The sequence below is a fragment of the Nerophis ophidion genome, linkage group LG26, assembly GCF_033978795.1.
Source record: "Nerophis ophidion isolate RoL-2023_Sa linkage group LG26, RoL_Noph_v1.0, whole genome shotgun sequence".
Classification (NCBI taxonomy): domain Eukaryota; kingdom Metazoa; phylum Chordata; class Actinopteri; order Syngnathiformes; family Syngnathidae; genus Nerophis; species Nerophis ophidion.
Window position 1 is genome coordinate 35,852,845 of NC_084636.1, and position 19,941 is coordinate 35,872,785.

General features: G+C 37.9%; 4 protein-coding genes across 17 annotated transcripts in view; 3 read left to right on the forward strand and 1 right to left on the reverse strand.

Moving 5' to 3' along the window:
• The window catches only part of evi5b (ecotropic viral integration site 5b), a 96,720-nt gene extending 95,183 nt beyond the window's left edge, over positions 1–1,537 (forward strand). For all 10 annotated transcript variants that reach the window (XM_061888432.1, XM_061888431.1, XM_061888437.1 and 7 more), the window contains one exon: positions 937–1,537. In XM_061888432.1, coding sequence (XP_061744416.1) covers positions 937–1,182 — 246 coding nt within the window. In that variant the 3' untranslated portion in view covers positions 1,183–1,537. The remainder of the gene's footprint in view (positions 1–936) is intronic.
• On the reverse strand, positions 1,167–9,700 carry LOC133543714 (uncharacterized). Its single transcript, XM_061888444.1, has 2 exons — positions 9,286–9,700; positions 1,167–3,372 (listed from the first exon to the last, which is right to left on the reverse strand). Exon 2 carries the CDS (start codon positions 2,227–2,229, stop codon positions 1,258–1,260), a length of 972 nt encoding a protein of 323 aa, XP_061744428.1. The 5' UTR covers positions 2,230–3,372; positions 9,286–9,700; the 3' UTR covers positions 1,167–1,257.
• LOC133543715 (uncharacterized) lies at positions 1,816–4,523 on the forward strand. Of its 3 annotated transcripts, none has more exons than XM_061888445.1 (2): positions 1,816–2,261; positions 2,351–4,523. In XM_061888445.1, the coding sequence occupies exon 2, from the start codon at positions 2,533–2,535 to the stop codon at positions 3,493–3,495; it is 963 nt and encodes a 320-aa protein (XP_061744429.1). In that variant the 5' UTR covers positions 1,816–2,261; positions 2,351–2,532; the 3' UTR covers positions 3,496–4,523. The 3 variants fall into 3 exon arrangements, with proteins under 3 accessions (XP_061744429.1, XP_061744430.1, XP_061744431.1); XM_061888446.1 differs by having other exon boundaries at positions 2,443–4,523; XM_061888447.1 differs by having other exon boundaries at positions 1,816–2,133.
• LOC133543713 (zinc finger protein Gfi-1b-like) lies at positions 9,395–18,586 on the forward strand. Of its 3 annotated transcripts, none has more exons than XM_061888443.1 (6): positions 9,395–9,538; positions 11,015–11,266; positions 11,341–11,582; positions 11,657–11,794; positions 18,000–18,165; positions 18,280–18,586. In XM_061888443.1, the coding sequence occupies exons 1-6, from the start codon at positions 9,460–9,462 to the stop codon at positions 18,456–18,458; spliced, it is 1,056 nt and encodes a 351-aa protein (XP_061744427.1). In that variant the 5' UTR covers positions 9,395–9,459; the 3' UTR covers positions 18,459–18,586. The 3 variants fall into 3 exon arrangements, with proteins under 3 accessions (XP_061744427.1, XP_061744426.1, XP_061744424.1); XM_061888442.1 differs by having other exon boundaries at positions 9,406–9,538; positions 10,994–11,266; XM_061888440.1 differs by having other exon boundaries at positions 9,427–9,538; positions 10,973–11,266; positions 11,344–11,582.
• The last annotated feature ends 1,355 nt before the right edge of the window (positions 18,587–19,941 follow it).

The window sequence follows — 19,941 nt, forward strand, 5'->3', positions numbered from 1 at the left end:
AGCTGTTTTGTAGCTGATTTTGCAGGTTTATGTTAGCGACGAGTTGCAGATGTTAGCATGTTAGCCGCTAGTTGCTGCTGTTAGCATGCTAAGGCGCTAGTTGCTGCTGTTAGCATGTCAGTGGCTAGTTGCAGCTGTTAGCATGTTAGCAGCCAGTTGCAGCTGTTAGCATGTTAGCAGCTAGTTGCAGCTGTTAGCATGTTAGCAGCCAGTTGCAGCTGTTAGCATGTTAGCAGCTAGTTGCATCTGTTAGCATGTGAGTGGCTAGTTGCTGCTGTTAGCATGTCAGTGGCTAGTTGCTGCTGTTAGCATGTCAGTGGCTAGTTGCTGCTGTTAGCATGCTAGCGTGTGAAAGTAAGTGGACAGAATATTAGGGAAGTGGTGTCTTGATTAGGGGCGTGTCCTGATGCATGGTTCTAGAATGCCCAACCGTCGATCCATTTTCTACTGCTTATTCCCTTTGGGGGTCACGGGGGGTGCTGGAGCCTATCTCAGCTGCACACGGGCAGAAGGCAGGGTACACCCTGGACAAGTCACCACCTCATCGCAGGGCCAACACAGTCAACATTCACACACTAGGGACCTTTTAGTGTTGCCAATCAGGTGCATGTCTTTGGAGGTGGGAGGGGCCTATCCCCAGGTGCATGTGTTTGGAGGTGGGAGGGGCCTATCCCCAGGTGCATGTCTTTGGAGGTGGGAGGGGCCTATCCCCAGGTGCATGTGTTTGGAGGTGGGAGGGGCCTATCCCCAGGTGCATGTCTTTGGAGGTGGGAGGGGCCTATCCCCAGGTGCATGTGTTTGGAGGTGGGAGGGGCCTATCCCCAGGTGCATGTGTTTGGAGGTGGGAGGGGCCTATCCCCAGGTGCATGTGTTTGGAGGTGGGAGGGGCCTATCAATGGCAGACAATGATTGTGTACAATTGTGTCCCGCTCACAGATCTGCTGCCTGAAGGTTCAGAGGGGCGTGGCCAAGCCCCCCACCTATGACATCATCAAGCAGTACACAGGCGACGATGACGATGATGACGATGATGATGATGACGATGATGACGAGGATGACAAGTCATGTGAGGAGGAGCAGCACCAGAGGGGCGGTGCCCGAGTGACACTGCACCCCAAACTGGGGGCCACAGACAGTGAGGAGGAAGACCACGCCCCCAACCAGCGCTACACCACGGTGTGACCCGCCCACTGTGGACTGGGAGACACACAAAGACATTGGACATATGTCACTCAACACATTTTATATTTCTTAACTTTATTTTGGAAAACACCTCTTCAATCTGTGGGTGTGGTTGTCATGGTAACAGACAACATTGTTTGTGGCGCACTTGTTGCAACACCTGAATGTAACACTAACACCTGACGTGGTGGCATCACAGCATGTTGGGGGAGTGCGGTGAGCACACACACACACACACACACACATGTACATATATATATACATACATACATACATATACACACACACACATGTACATATATATACATACATACATATACACACACACACACACACATGTACATATATATACATACACACACACGCACACACATGTACATATATATACATACATACACACACACACATGTACATATATACATACATACATACATACACACACACACGTACATATATACACACATGCATATACATACATACACACACACACGTACATATATATACACACATGCATATACATACATACACACACACACGTACATATATACACACATGCATATACATACACACACACACACACGTACATATATACACACATGCATATACATACATACACACACACACATGTACATATATACATACATACATACATACACACACACACGTACATATATACACACATGCATATACATACATACACACACACACGTACATATATATACACACATGCATATACATACATACACACACACACGTACATATATACACACATGCATATACATACATACACACACACACGTACATATATATACACACATGCATATACATACATACACACACACACGTACATATATACACACATGCATATACATACACACACACACACATAGACACAGAGAGAGATGACATGAGTGTGTTCATAATAAATAGCACACACACACACACACACAGGTGTGTACAGAGAGATGACATCATGAGTGTGTTCATAATAAATAGTACACACACACACACACACACAGAGAGAGATGACATCATGAGTGTGTTCATAATAAATAGTACACACACACACACACACACAGGTGTGTACAGAGAGATGACATGAGTGTGTTCATAATAAATAGTACACACACACACACACACACACACACACACACACACACACACACAGGTGTGTACAGAGAGATGACATCATGAGTGTGTTCATAATAAATAGTACACACACACACACACACACACACACACACACACACACCCACACAGGTGTGTACAGAGAGATGACATCATGAGTGTGTTCATAATAAATAGTACACACACACACACACACATATAGACACAGAGAGAGATGACATCATGAGTGTGTTCATAATAAAATGTTTGTTGCAATTCTTACTCCTTTTTTCACATTCCTTCTTTGTACTCTTTTTCTTTCTCCATCTTTTTTCATCATCTCTTCCTTCTTTGTCTCCTTCTTTCTTGTCCTCCTCTTATTTCTTCTTCCTCTTTTCTTTCTCCTTCCTCTTACTTCTTTCTCCCTCTTTTTTTCTCTCCTTTATTCTTCCTATTCTTCTTTTTTCTCGTCTTTCTCCTTCCTCTTTTTCTCTTCTTCCTCCTTCCTATTCTTACCTGTTCTTTGTCCTACCTCTTATTTCTCCTTCCTATTCTTCTTTCTCTTTTTTCTTCTTTCTACTTCCTATTCTTATTTCTACTTCCTTCTCTTTCTTTTTTCTCCTTCCTATTATTCTTCATTTTCTTATTTCTCCTTCCACTTATTCCTCTCCTTTCTCCGTCCTATTCTTTTTCCTCTTACCTCTTTTTTCCTCTTCCTTCTTCCTCCTTCCTAGTATTCTTCCTCCTCTTTTTCTCCTTCCTTCTTCCTCTTTTGTCCTCTTCTTTCTTCTTCCTCTTCTTTTTATTCGTCATCTTCTTTCTCCTTCCTCTGTATTCCCTCTTCCTCTTTCTCCTTGTTCTTCCTCTTCTTTCTCGCCTTTTACTTTTCTCATTGTTCCTCCTTTTCCTCTTCTTCTTTGTCTTTACTTCTATCTATTCTTCTTCCTGTTTCTCTCATTCTACCTGTTCCTGCTCTTCTTAATTATTTTCCTATTCTTCTTTCTTTCTTCTTGTTCCCCTCTTCCTCCTGGTCCTCTTTCTTTCTCTTCTGTGTATTTCATGCTCCTCCTGGTTGTGCTGAGCCTGCAAACAGGAAGTGATAAGAAGACACTCAGATACAAACTGAATTTGTTATTGATAGTTAAGAAATCTTCTAGTCTCTTGTTTCTAACAATATTAACTAGTAGTCTAGTCTCATGTTTCTAACAATATTTACTAGTACTCTATAGTCTCTTGCTTCTAACATTATTAACTAGTAGTTTAGTCCCATGTTTTCTAACGCTAACTAGTAGTCTAGTATCATGTTTGTGATCTTAACTAGAAGTCTAGTCTCATGTTTATAACATTAACTAGTGGTCTAGACTTGTGTTCTTAACATGAACTAGTAGTCAAGTATCACATTTCTAACATTATTGACTAATAGGCTAGTATCATGTTTCTAAAGCAATTAACTAGTAGTCTAGTCATGTTTCAAACATTAAGTAGTATTCTAGCTTCATGTTTCTAACATTAACTAGTAGTCTAGTTTCTAACATTAACAAGTTGTCGGGTCTCATGTTTTAACATGAAATAGTAGTCTCATGTTTCAGATAGACAAGTAGTTGAGTAATGTTTCTAACATTAACTAGTAGTCTAGTCTCATGTTTCAAACAAGTAGTCGAGTCTAATGTTTCTAACATTAACAAGTAGTCTAGTTTCATTTTCTAACTCAACTAGTAGTGTAGTCTCATGTTGCTAACATTATTGACTAGCTGCCTAGTGTAATGTTTCTAATGTTAACTTTTTGATTGATTGATTGCTACTTATATGAGTAGATGTCACAGTACAGTACATATTCTGTACAATTGACCACTAAATGGTAACACCCCAATAAGTTTTACAACTTGTTTAAGTTGGGGTCCACCTTCATCATTTCATGGTAACTAATAGTCTTGTGTAATGTTTCTAATGTTAACTAGTAGTCTAGTCTCATGTTTGTAACATGAACTAGTAGTCTAGTCTCGTGTTTATAAGATGATAAAGTAGTGTAGTCTTTGTGACTTCACAGAAAAGAAGTGAAGTCTCACCTTGAGACTTCAGTTCAGCGAGCAACAAAAAAATACTTTACTAGTTGGGCTCGCTCGGCTTCTGCCAGTAAAGAAGAAGAAGAAGACAAACAGGAAGTGAGTCAAGTCACTGACATCATTTGTTTCTTTCTAGTTTGGATGCTGAAGAAGAAGAAAATAAAACATATTGCACAAGTTGTTAGAGACTAGTTATGTTAACAACACAAGTTGTTAGAGACTAGTTATGTTAACAACACAAGTTGTTAGAGACTAGTTATGTTAACAACACAAGTTGTTAGAGACTAGTTATGTTAACAACACACGTTGTTAGAGACTAGTTATGTTAACAAGTTGTTAGAGACTAGTTATGTTAACAACACAAGTTGTTAGAGACTAGTTATGTTAACAACACAAGTTGTTAGAGACTAGTTATGTTAACAACACAAGTTGTTAGAGACTAGTTATGTTAACAACACAAGTTGTTAGAGACTAGTTATGTTAACAACACACGTTGTTAGAGACTAGTTATGTTAACAAGTTGTTAGAGACTAGTTATGTTAACAACACAAGTTGTTAGAGACTAGTTATGTTAACAACACAAGTTGTTAGAGACTAGTTATGTTAACAACACAAGTTGTTAGAGACTAGTTATGTTAACAACACACGTTGTTAGAGACTAGTTATGTTAACAACACAAGTTGTTAGAGACTAGTTATGTTAACAACACACGTTGTTAGAGACTAGTTATGTTAACAACACAAGTTGTTAGAGACTAGTTATGTTAACAACACAAGTTGTTAGAGACTAGTTATGTTAACAACACACGTTGTTAGAGACTAGTTATGTTAACAACACAAGTTGTTAGAGACTAGTTATGTTAACAAGTTGTTAGAGACTAGTTATGTTAACAACACAAGTTGTTAGAGACTAGTTATGTTAACAACACAAGTTGTTAGAGACTAGTTATGTTAACAACACACGTTGTTAGAGACTAGTTATGTTAACAACACAAGTTGTTAGAGACTAGTTATGTTAACACAAGTTGTTAGAGACTAGTTATGTTAACAACACACGTTGTTAGAGACTAGTTATGTTAACAACACAAGTTGTTAGAGACTAGTTATGTTAACAACACAAGTTGTTAGAGACTAGTTATGTTAACAACACAAGTTGTTAGAGACTAGTTATGTTAACAACACACGTTGTTAGAGACTAGTTATGTTAACAACACAAGTTGTTAGAGACTAGTTATGTTAACAACACAAGTTGTTAGAGACTAGTTATGTTAACAACACACGTTGTTAGAGACTAGTTATGTTAACAACACAAGTTGTTAGAGACTAGTTATGTTAACAAGTTGTTAGAGACTAGTTATGTTAACAACACAAGTTGTTAGAGACTAGTTATGTTAACAACACAAGTTGTTAGAGACTAGTTATGTTAACAACACAAGTTGTTAGAGACTAGTTATGTTAACAACACACGTTGTTAGAGACTAGTTATGTTAACAACACAAGTTGTTAGAGACTAGTTATGTTAACAACACACGTTGTTAGAGACTAGTTATGTTAACAACACAAGTTGTTAGAGACTAGTTATGTTAACAAGTTGTTAGAGACTAGTTATGTTAACAACACAAGTTGTTAGAGACTAGTTTGTGTAGTTGACTTGGGGGCGTGGTCGGTAAAGGCCACAGTTTGACGATGAACAGATGATTTTATTCATTCAGTCAGGTGTTGCGCAATTGCATGTCTGTGACGTCACCAGGTGGCGGGAAAACTTGGAACATCTGTTCTGGTTCGTTACTTTGTGCGCGCGCATGCGCGCGTTGGCAGGAAAGCCTGCTGTGCGCGTCCACGTTTATCGGGCACGACGTCTATCTGACAGGCGCTGAGCGGAAGTCTAATCGAGCTGGCGCGCATGTGACTTCCTGTCCACAGTCCGGTCGCGTGCACGTGTCCAAAGAGGTGAGGAAGGAGTGTGGGTCACGTGACACTCCTGTCTGCCGCTTCAATTACCGCGTTGGCGAGCAACCGCGCGCACGCGCACAGAGCCTTAGAACAGACACGCAGTGTGATGCACCTGTTGATGTGCACGCGCGTACAAAGTGTGTGCGCTTTCAACACACACACACACACACACTTGGTGACATGTTTAGTGTAAACACACACGTCTAACGCTGCACAACACAACTCACACACACACTTCAATTGGCACGCACAATATTTGTAACACACACACAAACGTCGACAACAAAGTCGTCATTCACAACACAAAGGTAAATCTCAAGTGGACGGACACACACACACACACACACACACACACACACACACACTGCATGCACTTGTGCAAGAGAAACTCAAAACAATTAAAAGCATACAAAATATTTATGAACACACAAGCGGTGCACAACAAAGTCGTAGTTCACAACACAATCCAAGTGCCTACACACAAACCTTCAAACACAACACACGTTAACACACAAACACATGGACACTGCACACACCAACAACACTCATAGACGACACCATAAAACACACACATTCAGTCACATACACACAAATAAACACACACATTCAGTCACATACACACAAATAAACACACACATTCAATCACATACACACAAATAAACACACACATTCAGTCACATACACACAAATAAACACACACATTCAGTCACATACACACAAATAAACACACATTCAATCACAAACACACACACACATTCAGTCACATACACACAAAAAATACAAATAAACACACACATTCAGTCACATACACACAAATAAACACACACATTCAGTCACATACACACACAAACATACACACACATTCAGTCACATACACACACAGAAATACAAATAAACACACACATTCAGTCACATACACACAAAAAATACAAATAAACACACACATTCAGTCACATACACACAAAAAATACAAATAAACACACACATTCAGTCTAATACACACACAAACATACACACAAATTCAGTCACATACACACAAAAAATACAAATAAACACACACATTCAGTCACATACACACAAAAAATACAAATAAACACACACATTCAGTCTAATACACACACAAACATACACACACATTCAGTCACATACACACAAAAATACAAATAAACACACACATTCAGTCACATACACACAAAAAATACAAATAAACACACACATTCAGTCTAATACACACACAAACATACACACACATTCAGTCACATACACCCAAAAAATACAAATAAACACACACATTTAGTCTAATACACACAAAAAATACAAATAAACACACACATTCAGTCACATACACACAAAAATACAAATAAACACACACATTCAGTCACATACACACAAAAAATAGAAATAAACACACACATTCAGTCACATACACACAAAAAATACAAATAAACACACACATTCAGTCTAATACACACACAAACATACACACACATTCAGTCACATACACACACAAAAATACAAATAAACACACACATTCAGTCTAATACACACACAAACATACACACACAAAAATACAAATAAACACACACATTCAGTCTAAAACACACACAAACATACACACACAAAAATACAAATAAACACACACATTCAGTCTAATACACACACAAACATACACACACAAAAATACAAATAAACACACACATTCAGTCTAATACACACACAAACATACACACACATTCAGTCACATACACACAAAAAAATACAAATAAACACACACATTCAGTCACATACACACAAAAAATACAAATAAACACACACATTCAGTCACATACACACAAAAAATACAAATAAACACACACATTCAGTCTAATACACACACAAACATACACACACATTCAGTCACATACACACACAAAAATACAAATAAACACACACATTCAGTCTAATACACACACAAACATACACACACATTCAGTCACATACACACACAAAAATACAAATAAACACACACATTCAGTCTAATACACACACAAACATACACACACAAAAATACAAATAAACACACACATTCAGTCTAAAACACACACAAACATACACACACAAAAATACAAATAAACACACACATTCAGTCTAATACACACACAAACATACACACACAAAAATACAAATAAACACACACATTCAGTCTAATACACACACAAACATACACACACAAAAATACAAATAAACACACACATTCAGTCTAATACACACACAAACATACACACACAAAAATACAAATAAACACACACATTCAGTCTAATACACACACAAACATACACACACAAAAATACAAATAAACACACACATTCAGTCTAATACACACACAAACATACACACACAAAAATACAAATAAACACACACATTCAGTCTAATACACACACAAACATACACACACAAAAATACAAATAAACACACACATTCAGTCTAATACACACACAAACATACACACACATTCAGTCACATACACACAAAAAATACAAATAAACACACACATTCAGTCTAATACACACACAAACATACACACACAAAAATACAAATAAACACACACATTCAGTCACATACACACACAAACATACACACACATTCAGTCACATACACACACAAACATACACACACATTCAGTCACATACACACACAAATAAACACACATTCAGTCACATACACAGATAAATAAACACACATTCAATCACACACACACACAAATAAACACACATTCAGTCACATACATACAAACACAAATTGTACAAACTTAAAATATTAATAGAATATTAATAAAAACTAATAAAATATTAAATATTTATGCATTGTAATAAAAAAGTAAATATTGTGGTCCAGCAACAAATAAATATAAAATATTGGTGCATGGTGACATCAATAAAACTAGTCAGATGAAGTCCACTTGTGTTGTGTCAACAACATAAAAGCATCTTTTCTTTCCCTACCTGGAATTAGTGACGCCGCCGCAGGACATCCTCTCGCCGGCGTCACCTGTCCGCGCGACACCTGGCAGGCGGCGCGCCGTCTGCCGCGCATGCGCATTATCTGCGGCGTGAGCTCTTCTTAAGGGCGTCCCGAGGCGCTTCTTCCCGGCAGAGAGACGCTGCAGGACGGGGAGGATGCCTCGCTCCTTCCTGGTGAAGAGTAAGAGGGCGCACAGTTACCACCAGACCCGCACCTTGGACCTCACCTGCACAGGTAAGACTTGCTCGCAATACACTTTGTGACGTCCGGTAACGCTCTTATTTATATTGGAGTTATACAACCTGATATGACTTACATTTACATTGGACAGGTAGTTATAAACCCTAATAAAACATCTTTTTTGCATTGGAGAGATAAGCTAATAAAATATATTATTTACATTGGAGAGTTAGTTATATAACCTAATAAAATATATTATTTACATTGGAGAGTTAGTTATACAACCTAATAAAAGATGTTATTTACATTGGAGAGTTACACAACCTAATAAAATATGTTATTTACATTGGAGAGTTAGTTATACAACCTAATAAAATATATTATTTACATTGGAGAGTTAGTTATACAACCTAATAAAATATATTATTTACATTGGAGAGTTAGTTATATAACCTAATAAAATATATTATTTACATTGGAGAGTTAGTTATACAACCTAATAAAAGATGTTATTTACATTGGAGAGTTACACAACCTAATAAAATATGTTATTTACATTGGAGAATTAGTTATACAACCTAATAAAATATGTTATTTACATTGGAGAGTTAGTTATACAACCTAATAAAATATATTATTTACATTGGAGAGTTAGTTATACAACCTAATAAAAGATGTTATTTACATTGGAGAGTTAGTTATACAACCTAATAAAAGATGTTTACTGCTAATGAATTCTGAACATGTCAGCTTGCTAAAGATCTTAAAAAAGGTTTTTGGATTTAAAATGTTTTGAAATATGTTGTTTGTCTGAGACTATTATTACAATGATGTATTTATTTATGATAACGGTTGCATTTATTATTATTATTGTCTTAAATACTGAGAGCAGGAAGTGGAAAAATGCTAAAAAAAAAAAAGATTTAATTCAATAAGCTACCTACTCCTTTTGGGAGATGTGATGAGAAAAGTGTGATGGTGCAGGTCCTGGGTGTGATGGTGCAGGTCCTGGGTGTGATGATGCAGGTCCTGGTAGTGATGGTGCAGGTCCTGGTAGTGATGGTGCAGGTCCTGGTAGTGATGGTGCAGGTCCTGGTAGTGATGGTGCAGGTCCTGGGTGTTATGGTGCAGGTCCTGGGTGTGATGGTGCAGGTCCTGGTAGTGATGGTGCAGGTCCTGGGTGTGATGGTGCAGGTCCTGGGTGTGATGGTGCAGGTCCTGGGTGTGATGGTGCAGGTCCTGGTAGTGATGGTGCAGGTCCTGGGTGTGATGGTGCAGGTCCTGGGTGTGATGGTGCAGGTCCTGGTAGTGATGGTGCAGGTCCTGGTAGTGATGGTGCAGGTCCTGGTAGTGATGGTGCAGGTCCTGGGTGTGATGGTGCAGGTCCTGGGTGTGATGGTGCAGGTCCTGGGTGTTATGGTGCAGGTCCTGGTAGTGATGGTGCAGGTCCTGGTAGTGATGGTGCAGGTCCTGGGTGTGATGGTGCAGGTCCTGGGTGTGATGGTGCAGGTCCTGGGTGTGATGGTGCAGGTCCTTGGAGTGATGGTGCGCAGTGTCCCCTTCCGGGACCGGGTCCGGTTCCAGGTGTGTGTGGTCCGGCAGACACGGAGGAGGAGGAGGAGTTGATGACCGCGGCCTCGCCGGCCTTCTCCCCGGACTCTGACGCCACGGACGCGGCTGACTTCTCTCCCGAGTCGCCGCTGAGCTGCTCGGGCGACTTGTGTGCGCCCGCCCGGGACTACGAGGGCTTCTGGAGGCCGCCGTCCCCGTCTGCGTCCCCGGGTACGCACACACCCACACGATGCAAATAAATGAGATGTTTGCACGGCATGTGAACGATGACGTCATTCTTCCAGTAGATTCGATGACGTCGTTCTCTCCGGCAGCGGACGACACGCCGCCTTTCGCGGTTCCCTTCCGGCCGTACGACTGGAGCTGCTGCGCGGCGCACGGCCACGAGGCCTCCTCCTTGTACGCGTACGGTGGTCACGCCGCGCTGCTCCTGCAGGCCCACGACACGCGGAGGCACGCGCCGGAAATGCTGCAGTGCGCGGGTTTGATGCTCGGCGGCGCCTACAAGTGCGTCAAGTGCGGCAAGGTGCGATTGCGAGCGGAAACGTCACACGGCTTGAGGAGGAGGAGGAGGATGATGAGGTGTTTTGGTCCACGCAGGTGTTTTCCACGCCGCACGGCCTGGAGGTGCACGTCCGCCGCTCGCACAGCGGCAGCAGACCCTTCGCCTGTCAGGCCTGCAACAAGACCTTCGGCCATGCGGTCAGTCTGGAGCAGCACAAGGCCGTGCACTCTCAGGTGAGTCACGCCACCTTCAAACATTTTCACACCTCAGTCCAAAATTATTTACAGCAATATAAATCAACTTCATTTTTACAAGAAGATTGATGACTCGCCTTGCGTGAATTAAATACACATAACGAATATGTTGCATGAATTAAATACACAATAAATATCTTGCATTAAATACACATCATAAATATGTTGCCTGAATTAATTACAAATAATGAATATGTTGCATTAACTACACATAATAAATATCTTGCCTGAATTAACTACACATAATAAATATCTTGCCTGAATTAACTACACATAATAAATATCTTGCCTGAATTAAATACACATAATAAATATGTTGCCTGAATTAAATACACATAATATGTTGCATGAATTAAACACATAATTAATATGTTGCATGAATTAAACACATAATATATTGCCTGAATTAAATACACATAATAAATATCTTGCCTGAATTAAATACACATAATAAATATGCTGCATGAATTTAATACACATAATGAATATGTTGAATTAAATACACAAGATAAATATGTTGATTTAAATACACATAATAAATGTCTTGCCTGAATCAAATACACATAATAAATATGTTGCCTGAATTAATAACAAATAATGAATATGTTGCATTAACTACACATAATAAATATCTTGCCTGAATTAAATACACATATGTTGCATGAATTAAACACATAATAAATATCTTGCCTGAATTAAATACACATAATAAATATCTTGCCTGAATTAAATACACATAATAAATATGTTGCCTGAATTAAATACACATAATATGTTGCATGAATTAAACACATAATATCTTGCCGGAATTAAATGCACATAATAAATATCTTGCCTGAATTAAATACACATGATAAATATGTTGATTTAAATACACATGATAAATGTCTTGCCTGAATTAAATACACATAATAAATATGCTGCATGAATTAAATTTGACTAAAATGTTCAAAAACAAACAATTATTTTCTGTAGAGTCAAGAGAATAATTTACTTTAAGAAAAAGAAGTAGATTTCAAGGGAGAAAAAAAAGTATTTTCACTGTAAAAATAAGAGTTTTCCCTGTAAAACAACCACTAAATTTTACCATTAAAATACAGCCGTATGTTTTTTTTTTTCTATTTACAGTAATGGACGTTGAAAACAACAATTATAGATTTTACCTACAAGTAAATTGGGAACTAAGTCGGCAAATTTTACCATTAAAAAACAATGTTACCTTTATTTGGTTCATGCGCTGGAAAAATGAGTAAATTCCAACATAAAAACAAACAAACAGCTGTGTTGTTGTTTGAATTACAGTAATCCACTGCAAAAACAAGGACTGTAGGTTTTATGGTAAAAAAATTAAATAAAAATACTGGCACTTTAGTGGCCAAGATTTTAACATTAAAAAAAACAACAACAGTGGCACGGTTGGTTTTTTCTGTAAAACTGTAAAAATGAGCATAGATTTTTACGGTGAACAAAATGCGGTATTGTTTTTCCGTTTACAGTAAGATATTGTAAAAATGTGAAGATAGTAACAATTATTTTACTGTTTAACAAAAAATAGATTTGTACAGTTTTTTTATTTACAGTAATGCACTGTAAGAACGACTGCAGGTTCTACGGTAAAAACAACAACAAAAAATGTCAAGATTTTTTGATTTAAAACTGTTTTTCCATTTACAGTAATTCCCTGTGAAAATGACCATAGATTTTACTGTAAAAAAAACAGTGGTACCGTTTTTCTGTAAAACTGAATGGATTTTATTGTAAATAAGTAATATTGTTTTCCTTTAAAACTGTAAAGATGAATGTACATTTGATTGTGAAAAAACAACGGAAGTTTTTTAGTTTTTTTTGTAAAATTGAACATGGATTTTATGGTAAAAAAAACAACTGGTAGTTTTGTCCTATTTACAGTGTTGTACTGTAGAAACACAGACAGCAGACTTAACAGTAAAAAAGAAGAAGTGTCAATTCAGTCACCAGGATTTTACCTTCAAAATAACAGAGTTTTTTTCATGCACTGTAAAAAAAAACTAATGTAGATGTTACCATAAAAAAAAGTGTTATCCGTTTTTTTTTTGTAAAACTGAGCATCAATTTTACTGTAAAAAAAAACAAAAAAACAGTGCTATAGTTTTTGTAAAAAAAAATACAGTTGTATAGTTTTTATATCTGTAGTAATGCACTGTAACAAGGACTGTAGATTGTACAGTATGCTGGTACACATGCACTGTAACAAGGACTGTAGATTGTACAGTATGCTAAGATGGTACACATGCACTGTAACAAGGACTGTAGATTGTACAGTATGCTGGTACACATGCACTGTAACAAGGACTGTAGATTGTACAGTATGCTAAGATGGTACACATGCACTGTAACAAGGACTGTAGATTGTACAGTATGCTAAGATGGTACACATGCACTGTAACAAGGACTGTAGATTGTACAGTATGCTGGTACACATGCACTGTAACAAGGACTGTAGATTGTACAGTATGCTGGTACACATGCACTGTAACAAGGACTGTAGATTGTACAGTATGCTAAGATGGTACACATGCACTGTAACAAGGACTGTAGATTGTACAGTATGCTAAGATGGTACACATGCACTGTAACAAGGACTGTAGATTGTACAGTATGCTGGTACACATGCACTGTAACAAGGACTGTAGATTGTACAGTATGCTGGTACACATGCACTGTAACAAGGACTGTAGATTGTACAGTATGCTAAGATGGTACACATGCACTGTAACAAGGACTGTAGATTGTACAGTATGCTGGTACACATGCACTGTAACAAGGACTGTAGATTGTACAGTATGCTGGTACACATGCACTGTAACAAGGACTGTAGATTGTACAGTATGCTAAGATGGTACACATGCACTGTAACAAGGACTGTAGATTGTACAGTATGCTGGTACACATGCACTGTAACAAGGACTGTAGATTGTACAGTATGCTGGTACACATGCACTGTAACAAGGACTGTAGATTGTACAGTATGCTAAGATGGTACACATGCACTGTAACAAGGACTGTAGATTGTACAGTATGCTGGTACACATGCACTGTAACAAGGACTGTAGATTGTACAGTATGATGGTACACATGCACTGTAACAAGGACTGTAGATTGTACAGTATGCTGGTACACATGCACTGTAACAAGGACTGTAGATTGTACAGTATGCTGGTACACATGCACTGTAACAAGGACTGTAGATTGTACAGTATGCTGGTACACATGCACTGTAACAAGGACTGTAGATTGTACAGTATGCTAAGGCGGTACACATGAGCGCAGATGTAGTTGAATATGCTACAAAGACAACATATTTGATGTTCAGACTCATAAACTTTCTTTTTTTTTTTTTGCAAATAATCATTAACTTTAGAATTTGATGCCAGCAACACGTGACACAGAAGTTTGGAAAGGTGGCAATAAATACTGATAAAGTTGAGGAATGCTCATCAAACACTTATTTGGAACATCCCACAGGTGTGCAGGCTAATTGGGAACAGGTGGGTGCCATGATTGGCTATAAAAGCAGCTTCCTCAGTCTTTCACAAGAAAGGATGGGGCGAGGTACACCCCTTTGTCCACAACTGCGTGAGCAAATAGTCAAACAGTTTAAGAACAACCTTTCTCAAAGTGACATTGCAAGAAATTGAGGGATTTCAACATCTACGCTCCATAATATCATCAAAAGGTTCAGAGAATCTGGAGAAATCACTCCACGTAAGCGGCATGGCCGGAAACCAACATTGAATGACCGTGACCTTCCATCCCTCAGACGGCACTGTATCGAAAACAGACAGCAATCTCTAAAGGATATCACCACATGGGCTCAGGAACACTTCATAAAACCACTGTCACTAAATACAGTTGGTCGCTACATCTGTAAGTGCAAGTTTAAGCTCTACTATGCAAAGCGAAACAACATATATATATCCATCCATCTATTTTTTACCGCCTATTCCCTTTTTGGGATCGCGGGGGCGCTGGCGCCTATCTCAGCTACAATCGGGCGGAAGGCGGTGTACACCCTGGACAAGTCGCCACCTCATCACAGGTCCAACACAGATAGACAGACAACATTCACACTCACATTCACACACTAGGGACCATTTAGTGTTGCCAATCAACCTATCCCCAGGTGCATGTCTTTGGAGGTGGGAGGGGCCTATCCCCAGGTGCATGTCTTTGGAGGTGGGAGGGGCCTATCCCCCACTTCATAAAACCACTGTCACTAAATACAGTTTGTCGTTACATCTGTAAGTGCAAGTTAAAGCTCTACTATGCAAAGCGAAAGCCATTTATCAACAACATCCAGAAACGCCGCCGGCTTTTCTGGGCCCGAGATCATCTAAGATGGACTGATGCAAAGTGGAAAAGTGTTCTGTGGTCTGACTAGTCCACATTTCAAATTGTTTTTTGGAAATATTCGACATCGTGTCATCCGGACCAAAGCAAACCATCCAGACTGTTATCGACACAAAGTTTGTGTTGTGTGTCAGCATGTGTGATGGTATGGGGGTGCATTAGTGCCCAAGGCGTGGGTAACTTACACATCTGTGAAGGCACCATTAATGCTGAAAAGTACATACAGGTTTTGGGACAACATATGCTGCCATCTAAGTGCCATCTTTTTCATGGACGCCCCTGCTTATTTCAGCAAGACAACGCCAAACCACATTCAGCATGTGTTACAACAGCGTGGCTTCGTAGTAAAAGAGTGCGGGTACTTTCCTGTCTCCCATGGAAAATGTTTGGCGTATTATGAAGCGTAAAATACAAGAGCGGAGACCCCGGACTGTTGAAGGACTGAAGCTCTACATAAAACGAGAATGGGAAAGAATTCCACTTTCAAAGCTTCAACAATTAGTTTCCTCAGTTCCCAAACGTTTATTGAGTGTTGTTAAAAAAAAAGGTGATGTAACACAGTGGTGAACATGCCCTTTCCCAACTACTTTGGCACGTGTTGCAGCCATGAAATTGTAAGTTAATTATTATTTGCAAAAAAAATTAAGTTTATGAGTTTGAACATTAAATATGTTGTCTTTGTATTAGTCATGTAATATTGTATACATTAGTCATGTAATATTATATATATTAGTCATGTAATATTATATACATTAGTCATGTAATATTGTATACATTAGTCATGTAATATTGTATACATTAGTCATGTAATATTATATACATTAGTCATGTAATATTGTATACATTAGTCATGTAATATTATATACATTAGTCATGTAATATTGTATACATTAGTCATGTAATATTATATACATTAGTCATGTAATATTATATATATTAGTAATTTAATATTATATACATTAGTCATGTAATATTGTATACATTAGTCATGTAATATTATATATATTAGTCATGTAATATTATATACATTAGTCATGTAATATTGTATACATTAGTCATGTAATATTATATACATTAGTCATGTAATATTGTATACATTAGTCATGTAATATTATATACATTAGTCATGTAATATTATATACATTAGTCATGTAATATTATATACATTAGTCATGTAATATTGTATACATTAGTCATGTAATATTATATATATTAGTCATTTAATATTATATACATTAGTCATGTAATATTGTATACATTAGTCATGTAATATTATATACATTAGTCATGTAATATTATATACATTAGTCATGTAATATTGTATACATTAGTCATGTAATATTATATACATTAGTCATGTAATATTATATACATTAGTCATGTAATATTGTATACATTAGTCATGTAATATTATATACATTAGTCATGTAATATTATATACATTAGTCATGTAATATTGTATACATTAGTCATGTAATATTATATACATTAGTCATGTAATATTGTATACATTAGTCATGTAATATTATATACATTAGTCATGTAATATTATATACATTAGTCATGTAATATTATATACATTAGTCATGTAATATTATATACATTAGTCATGTAATATTATATACATTAGTCATGTAATATTGTATACATTAGTCATGTAATATTATATACATTAGTCATGTAATATTATATACATTAGTCATGTAATATTATTTACATTAGCCATGTAACATTTGATGCAAAAATGAAAGCGGGGCCATTGCCACTTGCTGAGGTCACTACACCCCCCACCCAGGAGAGAAGTTTCGACTGCAAAATCTGCGGCAAAAGCTTCAAGAGGTCGTCCACGCTGTCCACGCACCTGCTCATCCACTCCGACACGCGGCCATACCCGTGCCAGTACTGCGGCAAGAGGTTTCACCAGAAGTCGGACATGAAGAAGCACACCTTCATCCACACAGGCAAGTGTTTCTACCTGGCCGCCATCTGGGCCTTTGCCACTAACCTTGTTGACCCGCGCAGGCGCCAGGTGTGCGGCAAGTGGGCCTTTGCCGTTAACTTGTTGTCCTCCGCAGGCGAGAAGCCGCACAGGTGCCAGGTGTGCGGCAAGGCGTTCAGCCAGAGCTCCAACCTGATCACGCACAGCCGCAAGCACACAGGCTTCAAGCCCTTCGGCTGCGAGCGCTGTGGCAAAGGCTTCCAGCGCAAAGTGGACCTGCGGAGACACAAAGACACGCAACACAGCCTCAAGTGAAACACGGCGGCCAGCGCTCAACAAACAAAAACATTATTTATTTTTCAACAGGGAAATACGAGGCGCCATTTAACACTATAAAGTATGTTGCTGGGGGGAGGGGCATGTCGAATAAATCCTCAATAAACGCTGCTTTCTTTTTATTCGTCTGGAAGCACCTTTACACTCAAACTGCATTTGAAATAGAAACAGGACTTGCAGGAGGCCGCCTCACATAGAAACAGGACTTGCAGGAGGCCGCCTCACATAGAAACAGGACTTGCAGGAGGCCGCCTCACATAGAAACAGGACTTGCAGGAGGCCGCCTCACATAGAAACAGGACTTGCAGGAGGCCGCCTCACATAGAAACAGGACTTGCAGGAGGCCGCCTCACATAGAAACAGGACTTGCAGGAGGCCGCCTCACATAGAAACAGGACTTGCAGGAGGCCGCCTGACATGCTCCTCCTGCCCTAAAGGTGCACCTCTGCCCAACATTGTATCCTTATTAACATTACAGAGAGAGAGAGAGAGAAATAGCACTCTACCTACAAGCAACAATAACTTTAGAGCGGCCCGCAGCTAATTGTTTAGCGGCCCCCCACACATTCTGGAAATGCTATTGCAAAAATAAAAAAGAACATTAAAAATATTGGAATGAGGTGAAATCTACGGAGGAAAAGTTGCAATGTTGACACAAAGCTGTCATGCAGGCTGGTTTTTTTTTCTTTCTTTTGTCTTTATTTTACCATGTAAAAAAAATCTTTACCATGAATTGATTAACGTGGACCCCGACTTAAAGGAGTTGAAAAACTTATTGGGGTGTTACCATTTAGTGGTCAATTGTACGGAATATGTACTGAACTGTGCAATCTAATAATAAAAGTTTCAATCAATCATTTATTATTATTTTTTTTTTTGGGCCATTGCTCAAAACAAAAAATAATGACAAAAAAAAAATCCATGTTATAATAAATTATTTTCAAAGCTCCAATTAGTTCCCAAATTTCACTTTAAAATGTTTTATGTGGTAAATATTGCATATATTGTGCAGTTGCCATAAAAAACTAAGTTTTCTTTGACAAAATAGCATAAAACAAACAAAATAATAGTTTAAACGTAAAATTGACATGTATATCTGAAGTTCATCTTGTAACTTAAGTGTTGAAAGTAAAAAATAAAAAAAAACACTAATAAAATGTATGACTTTATGAGTAGGGCACCTTTTAGATCCCAAATATATTTAGTGGTATTTTAATTATCTTTTTACTGTGATTACTCAAAAATATTAAATAATTAAAATCAATGGTTTCTTGCATTATTGATCTTTTAGAACTCTAATTAAAAAATACTGCATATTTCAGTTTTACTATTAAAAAAAAACAAAGATGTTTTTGACAGAAAAGTCATAAAACCTTTTTTTTTTTTTTTTTTAAGGTTGATATACAGATTTACTGCAGGCGTTAAATAAAAAATAATACAAATGTGACCTTTTTTAACATTT

Bases quoted from the DNA above. Each gene is read 5' to 3' on its own strand.
- LOC133543713 (XM_061888440.1), top strand. From the start codon at position 9,460: ATGCCTCGCTCCTTCCTGGTGAAGAGTAAGAGGGCGCACAGTTACCAC. The intron at 11,795-17,999 runs GTGAGTCACGCC...CCCCCCACCCAG, and splicing joins ACAAGGCCGTGCACTCTCAG to GAGAGAAGTTTCGACTGCAA. The intron at 18,166-18,279 runs GCAAGTGTTTCT...TGTCCTCCGCAG, and splicing joins GCACACCTTCATCCACACAG to GCGAGAAGCCGCACAGGTGC.
- LOC133543715 (XM_061888445.1), top strand. From the start codon at position 2,533: ATGAGTGTGTTCATAATAAAATGTTTGTTGCAATTCTTACTCCTTTTT.
- LOC133543714 (XM_061888444.1), bottom strand. From the start codon at position 2,229: ATGAACACACTCATGATGTCATCTCTCTCTGTGTGTGTGTGTGTGTGT.